This window comes from Apteryx mantelli, chromosome 5 (genome assembly GCF_036417845.1).
Source record: "Apteryx mantelli isolate bAptMan1 chromosome 5, bAptMan1.hap1, whole genome shotgun sequence".
Classification (NCBI taxonomy): domain Eukaryota; kingdom Metazoa; phylum Chordata; class Aves; order Apterygiformes; family Apterygidae; genus Apteryx; species Apteryx mantelli.
The window spans coordinates 84478403-84486397 of record NC_089982.1 but is presented as its reverse complement, the minus strand read 5'-3'; the positions used below and the strand labels follow the sequence as shown (position 1 = coordinate 84486397).

The 7995-nt window shown below is 48.3% G+C and overlaps 1 protein-coding gene across 1 annotated transcript; it reads left to right on the top strand.

Annotated features, from left to right (window-relative positions):
- The first annotated feature begins 284 nt into the window (after nt 1-284).
- On the top strand, nt 285-7354 carry LZTS3 (leucine zipper tumor suppressor family member 3). The gene is made up of 3 exons (XM_013951385.2): nt 285-765; nt 2473-3303; nt 6613-7354. The coding sequence occupies exons 1-3, from the start codon at nt 316-318 to the stop codon at nt 7321-7323; spliced, it is 1992 nt and encodes a 663-aa protein (XP_013806839.2). The 5' UTR covers nt 285-315; the 3' UTR covers nt 7324-7354.
- The last annotated feature ends 641 nt before the right edge of the window (nt 7355-7995 follow it).

The window sequence follows — 7995 nt, the reverse complement described above, 5'->3', positions numbered from 1 at the left end:
AATGAGAGGGATTTGGGGCCTCCCTGCACACTGCTCCTCCAAGCGGTTTTGGGGGTCACAAAGAGGATGAGCAGAGCCAGTAGTTCCCAGCCATTCCCCCTCCATGAACCACAGCCCCATCATCTGCTCCATACTGCACACCAAGACGGGACAGCTCCTGCCCTGGCACCACCCAGTCCAGAGATTTGCTCATCTCTGTGCGATGCCAATCTGCAAAGGGGTATGGGAGATAAGGGCATCTCTCTAACAGTCCTTTATTATTCTTCCCTCTCCCAGTGCCACTGACCTGTGCCTCCACCTCATCTCTGAGCTGCCATGGCCACGCTAGAGACGCTGCCAGTTCTTAGTGACCCGACGTACCCCAGCCAGGATAACTTCCACACTTTTGCTCCCCGGCCTTCCCAACCCACCTCCCAGAGCACCATGGGGAGTGTGGGCAGCGGAGTTGCCAATGACCAGGAGTTCGCCATGAAGAGCGTGGGGACCCGGACGCAGAGCAGCAGCCGGCAGACGGAGGGGTCTCGCAATGGGTACTCCACCCGGGAGATCTCCAACCGCTACTCCGGTGAGGAGAAGACATACAAGTCAGAAAAGGTCTCCAACTCCCTCTACATCAACGGCGACCTGCGCAAGAGTGAGAAGGTGAAGATGGACATCTGTGGGAATGTGACCACCAACAATGAGAAGAACATGCCGCCTCCTCCCCAATACCGAGAGCCCAGTAACCCACCAAAGATATTGCCAATCTCTGGCAAACTAGACCAGGTGAGAATCCTGACTTCACACAGTCCATGTCTCTAAAAACACAGATCAGGAGGCTTTCAGCATGGTGTAATCCTAGCAGATAGTGTAATTCTTACTATACAGACAAGGTAATTCTTATATACAGACAATGTAATTCTTATTACTTCCGGGGGATTGAGCAAAGGGGAATGCTAGTTCTTGAGGAACCCAAGAGATCGGTAATAAGCCTTTCACTGCTAATTTTCCAGCTCATTTAAGACCATGTTGAAGTCAACGGCTATTCCGACCTAGCCGAGATGCTATGCCCACCTCCCCTATTGACAGGGGAGAGAGCTGGAGTCAGCTCTTGCTTCAGTAGGTCCAACGTCTGAGTCACACTCTTGCATTACAGGCCATTTACAGGCTATTTCCAGTGACCCACTGCTACCAGAAGGTATTGCTTGCCCATGGCTATGGTGCAGTATCTGATCAAAATCCCAGAGCCACTCGTAAGGGACAAGTTGCCAAGATTTCAAAACTACCCCATCAACATTATTGCTCACCCAGGCACAGTCCTCATGGCTCGTACCAGCCTCAGGGGAAGAACCTCTCCCAGGTCTAGCAGAGCAGAGCCTCAGACACTGTAAAGTACCCCAGAGCCAGGGGTGTTTTGTATAGTGTGCTGATCTGCTCCAGTGACTCCCATAATTTGTGCCCTGGGGAGGCTGCCAGGTTTCCTGCCTTGAGCTGTACAATTTCTGCAGCGTTCGGTGGCCTTGTCTCCTAGGCCATTAATCTGCCACCTTCCACCAGGCCCTAATAGTCCATCTCAATTCCACATGCCAGATGCCAGGGTTTTGGTCTCTAACCTTGCCTGCTCACCAGGGCTTGATCTAACTGCTTCTCCTGAAAGGCTTTTGCAAATTTTGCCAATACAAGGGTGCTTCCTCTGTGTTTTCACCTGAAGCCTAACCTGCAGTACAGGAGAATCAATCCCATTTTGAGGAAAATTTTGCTTTTCAAGTACATTCACTGGCAAAGGAATGTAAAAGCCTTCACAAGTTGTAAATTCTTTTTCTAAATCCTTCAGAGCTTCAGTCCCTTCTCCCCCCAGCATTGCTCATGGCCACAGGAAACACAGATGTTCAAACAGAGATCAGCCTCACCACATTACTTGGCCACTATTGCTGTACTTGGGCCAGCAATGGCCAAGCCCCAGAGGTCCCACGTGTTCCTGTCTGAGCATAAGCAGGACATGATGTTCACATAGTGGAGAGCAGACTGATGACAGGAGGGAAATGTGTTGCTCCTAGGGCGGATCGGCTGCTAATCCAAGGGCTTACTTCAGTTTTCAGCAGCAGGGAAACACACCCTCACTGGAAGAAATCCTTCAAAATATAATCTGCCAAAATAAAAGAACCATTTGGGTCAGGTCTGGTAGGCAGGTGGCAGCCCTCCTTCTTGAGGAGAGCACTACAAGGATCCAAGGAGAATTCCAGGGGAAAATCATGCAGATTTGGTGTGGGTCAAGATATTTTTCAGTTGTGGTGAGGGAAGATAAAAGTGTTGTCCTCACATGTCCCCCACATTAAAACCCAATTAGTGCAGGGTCTACTAAGGCTGAGAAATATGGAGCTAGCAAAAGATGGCTTAGCTCCATCAGCTCCAGCCTGTGCTGATGTCTGTCTTTTGTGTGTTGTTACTGAGCTTCCTGCTGTGTTTGATGTGTGGTCCTTTTTCCTTTTGCAGAGCAATGAGCCCTTAGTTAGACCCTCAGCCTTTAAACCAGTAGTTCCTAAAAACTTCCATTCCATGCAGAATCTCTGCCCACCGCAGAGCAACGGGGTGACAGAGAACAGAAAGAGCTTGAACCATGCCAACAGCAATAGCCCGTCCGCACCCAAAAGTGGACTCGACAAGACCAGCCTTAACAGGACTACAAACCAAGTGGGAGGCCTTTCAGATTCAGGCCGTAACTCGTTAACGAGCCTGCCCACGTACGGGACAGGCTACAGCCAACACGTGGGTCCAATGAGCGCCTCAACAAGTCACATCAACCGCATCGGAACAACCTATGTCGATAAGAACATCGTGGGATACAACGGGATATCTACCTCAGACAGCGGGCGGTCTTCAAGCAAGAGCACCTCTTCGTTCAACAGACTGAACCATCTCAACGAAACAATGCCTTTCCACTCGCCTTCAACAGATGACATCATCCAAGACCTGGAAGACCGGCTGTGGGAGAAAGAGCAAGAGGTCCTCCAGATGCGAAGGAACTTGGACAAAAGCGAGGCAGCCATCTTCCAAGTGTTCGAGGAGAAGCAGAAGATCTGGGAGCGCGAAATGGAGGACCTGAGGCAAAACTATGCCAACAAATTGCAGCAGGTTTCCAAAAAGGCCCAACGGGCTCAGCAGGCCTTGCAGCTCCAGATCTTCAAACTCCAGCAGGAGAAAAAAAAACTCCAAGATGATATGGGGCAACTCCTCCAGCAGCGAGAGGAGCTGGAGAAGAAATTTGTGGCTTTCAAGAAGGAGCAGGCTGAGTTTCTCCCAAAGATTGAAGAGACCAAGTGGGAGGTAAGGGCCTCATTGTAATAACCAAGGGTTGTATCTAGGTCTGGGGACTTCACTGAACAGTTTGTGTCTAGGAGCTAGCAATGAGTTTGAACACCAACTTCCCTGGCTCTGTTTGAGAGTCTAAAGCTCAGCCTATGCTTATGTGCCTTGCTAGATCACGGTTTGCAATGCAGACCAAAGCAGTAAGATATCTTGTTTTACTACTTGCAAAGCAACAGGCCAACTCACCAATAAAGAACCATGGGGGAGGGCAGATGGAGGGGGAAAGATTTTCCAGACAAATTAGCAATCTGGACATGAATTAATTACCGTGTGGACACCAGAGGTGACTAAAACTTCTGCATTTTGGCTAAAGCAGAGACCCTGGGCTCTCTTGATTTTTCTCTTTAGAGGTTGTGCTCTGGAATGAGTTTCTCATTAAGGGCTCAGGTAGCTCAAAGTATTTCCCATTTGTCTTAAGAGCACCCCACAGACAGTGACTGTGGGTCAGTGGCTTTTAAGTTACAGGTGACAATGTAGTCACCCACTTATTTCTCTGAGCCCCAAATTTGTAGTTGTCAATTAAACTAAATAAAAATGAGTGCAACCTTTTTGTGTGAGCATCCTTGTGCTGGTTAATAATTATGCTTCACTGTTAGGTCATGCCAATGCATAGCATTTGAATCCAATTTCAGTGAATACAGATCTTTCTACACAGGTATTTGTGCCTAACAAAATTGAGTTTAAGTCTATTTTAATTAAATTCTTGTAACACCTGAATTTGGGCAACCCTAAAGCCTACTTTTCAAATATTTGATTTTTTTTAATTAAGATATAAAATGAGAGAGCTGAGAATGATACTGATAGCCAAGTTTACCTCATACTTCCTATTATAATGCATTGTTTTCAGTTGCTAATAAGTTTATCTCTCCTTAAAGACTGAAAGTCGAATTCCTCTTGCTAGTTCTCCTCTTGAGTCTTATATTTTTTTTCCATTTCTATTTTTAGACCATTTTATCAAACACTGTTTGTATAGCCAGCACTAACATTTTTTTCAGCTTGATCATGTGAGGAATTTTAATCCTTCTACAGTCTGGCTAGAAACTTTAAATTTATTAAGAGTGCAGAAGCAAAAAGTAGTTCTAGAATCAAGAAGACCTTATTCTGCTAGTCCTGATGGAAAGCCAATGAAGCTGGGCTTAATTAGGTTCTGTAATGTGCTATTTGCAGATGTTCAGCAGAGCTTATTAGTGGCTTGCTGTTAAATCTCTGCAAGCTACATCCCAGAAAAAGCAGGCTGCATTGTCCCACCTACCTCCTTTGGCCAGCTGCTCTGCCCAGGTCTTTTTTGTCTTCCAGCAAGTTAGGTCTGGTAAGTTCCCTGATTTTGCACTGGTAAAACTGCAGATGAGTTTTTGCTTACCTGCTTCACTGCTACAGTTCATCCAGTAGCAGCTAACCCAGTGATATCAATGCAAAGAGGTGGGATACAGTCTGTGGATTAAGAAACCTAAAATTTGCAGACACCTGTATTTGTTGACTAAGCCAGTCTCCAGGCTCCATGGACTGTATTGCCTAGATTACTGCAGCCAGCAGCGGGATCACAGCTGCCCAGCACACAAGTAGATGCCTAAATTTAAGTGTTTTAATCTGTAAGCTGACTCCTATCTAAGCTGTTCTTCATCATGTATCTCCCTGCCTTTTGGGAAAAGCTAGCCCCCAGAGAGCACTTTCAGACCCATTTAGTGAATCCACATGAATGGGATTGTAAGTTTTAACTAGGCCGTAACTATACCACTGAAACTACAGTTAAACCAGTGTGATGTAGTTCTGTGTCTGGTACAGACAGGCTCTGGTGTGGATCTGGCTACTCACAGAGTTAGATCTCCGCACAGAGTTAGATCTCTGGGAAACAGCCATGACTGTCAGATCCAAGGAAAGCTGGTGTCAGTAGGAAATGACTATGGGTATACCTCCTAGCTCTTCAGCTGTTCGTAGCGGGCATCAAACCATCCTGAGCTTCAAGGTCTTCCTCAACACTATGCAACAGGCAGGTCTTTTATAGCAGAGGATGGTGGAGGTTGAAATGAAGGCAGTGGAGAAGAGGTACTGTCTGGGGAGCACTGATCCAACCAGACCAGAACAGCAATGGACCTTGCAGACACCCCAGGAGGGAAGAAAGGCCAAGTATTTCATTCATGACAAGAGACAGGAGCTTCAGAAGGACAGGACCCCCCAGCCTGGAGGTAGCTACCAAGTCCACTTTTAATTATGCCCATCCTTTCTGTTCTCCAGCCCAGATTCCTACTAGCATAGGTAGAGACTGTTTGTCATTGCAACCACATATGGCAGCCAGGTCAGATCTGCCAACGGAGGGTCCTGAAAACCCATGAGAGAATGAAGGTTTGGTCATTTCTATCATTCCCTTCCAACGCCTTCAACTGTTCGTGCGACTGCCACCTTGCTGGACTAAGCAGAACTAGAGGAGCATTGTACTGAATCGTGGTGCCTACCTAACGCATATACATGCTGCAGCAAGGATACTTCTACAGGGTGGCTGCCCAGAACCTGTGCACCCTACCACGGGGGCAAGTCTTGAGCCAGTTAGGATGAAACCTGAAACTCCAGGGACCTCAGTGCCCAAGGACAGCACATGGTAGTCACATTTCAGCAAGGGTGGGTTGCGTGTTTGTCCTTGGTCCCTAGCAGAGGGGTTGTCACTCTTCATGCCCTGCCCCAAAGGAAATAAATAGTTAACAGTCCCTGGACTGCCCCCAGATCAGTGGATGATGTGAATCCTAAAATGTAGTTAATAAGGTTCTTTAGGAGACTTTGGGAAGGAAAGCATCATATCACAAGTAAGCAATACTGATTCTCTACATCTTGTCTTACACTCCTAGTGCTTAGGGAGAGCCCAGATGCTCTCTGGATCTCTGATGTTTCTGCCTCGGGCATGTTCAAGGTCCAGATGCCATCGAGGTCTGTGGGTAAACTCCCACTGAGAGCAGAGGTTTTGGGCTGGGCACAGCAGTCTTGTGGTTAGGTGTGTAAGATGAATGCTAGGAGAGAAGCACTGGTGTCAGTTCACCACCAGCGAGGACCAGAGTGCTTAGCTTAGCTACTCAGTTAACTCCAGCTGGGAACAGCATCAGGTCCCTGAGAGATGGGAATAAACACCAGACCTCCCACAGAAATGTGGGGACAACCTCTGGGTCTTTGGCATGGTTTGGGTCCCCGCAAGGGCTGGAGCTCAGTACTTGAGCAGCTTTGCTCCACAGCCTGGCTGTCCCCTCCGTTACCTCATGCATGCTCTCCCCTTGGCCCTCACAGGTGTGCCAGAAGGCGGGTGAAATCTCTCTGCTCAAGCAGCAGCTGAAGGATTCCCAAGCGGACGTCTCCCAGAAGCTGAATGAGATCGTGGGGCTGCGGTCACAACTCAAGGAAGGTAAGAACTTCCTGCGGGAGAAGGAGGAGCAAATCCTCACCCTGAAGGACTCCTACAGTTCCAAGAGTGTCAACCTGGAGATCTGCGAGAGTGAGCTACAGCGGAAGATGAGTGAGGTCCAGGTGCTGAGGGAAAAACTGAACCACTGTGAGCTGGAGGTCTCTGGCCTGAAGCGGACACTTGCCAGCATGGGACCTTCAGGGTCTTTCAGCGGGGACCTGGCCGAGAAGCTGCGGGACCCCCTGGCCTGTGAGAGTGACGAAGCCAAGATGCAACGGCAGAGCGAGGACAGCGTTAACACACTGCGGAAGGAGGTGGAGCGGCTCCAGACGGAGCTGAAGCTGGAGCGGCAGCAGCGGGAGCAGCAGGTGATGGACTTTGAAGAAGAGCGGCGCACGTGGCAAGAAGAGAAGGAGAAAGTCATCAAGTACCAGAAGCAGCTGCAGCTGAACTACGTCGAGATGTACCAGAAGAACCAGCTCCTGGAACACAAGGTGAACGAGATGAACACAAAGGCCACCAGTCCCCCGCATACCGAGGAGAAAAAACCATGGACTCCCTCCAGACTCGAGCGAATAGAGTCCACCGAGATCTGAGGTGGGACCAAGACAATACAAGTAATTTTTTTATTGCTGTGCATGTACTACCTACTCAAGCCAGTGATCTTCCGAAGGATAATATGTTACCACAGGAGAGGTGTGAGTCTGCTTGCACCAAGCTCCGTCACCCCTACTCTATTCTTCTGTGCTCTGTAGGTAAAATAACTGTGGATGTGCGTTGTTTTTCTATCGATAATGCAACATCTCTTTTGTTTTTTTTTCCTAGTACAGCTGGTGAGGGTCAATTGGCTCTTTTGTAATCTGCCGTGACTGTTACTTCGCTAGAGGCTGCCATCCCTTCTCCCAACAATTCACCCCTCTTTGGTTGGTTGGTTTGGAGGGTTGTATTTGGTTTCTTTGGTTCTCCAAGCATTATGTGCAGCAAAACAGTTCAAAGTGGCAGGTTTTTTCAGGGCATTTTTAGCCACATTGGCTAATGGAGCAAAGCTCTAGGGATTGTGAGCAAATTCACTGTTCTGCATCAAGTATCCTGTCTAGACGGTGGTCTTAGTGAAGTCAGTGGGAGCTTGGCCACTGATTTCAGTGAAACCAGACATATCTCTACCAGATGACTCCCTTTTGTCAGCCTATGGCTACCGTGGCTGCAAGAGGTTAGGACATCCTTGAGGAGCAGGATGACCCTGTCCTCGTAACATAAGTCAACTAGGA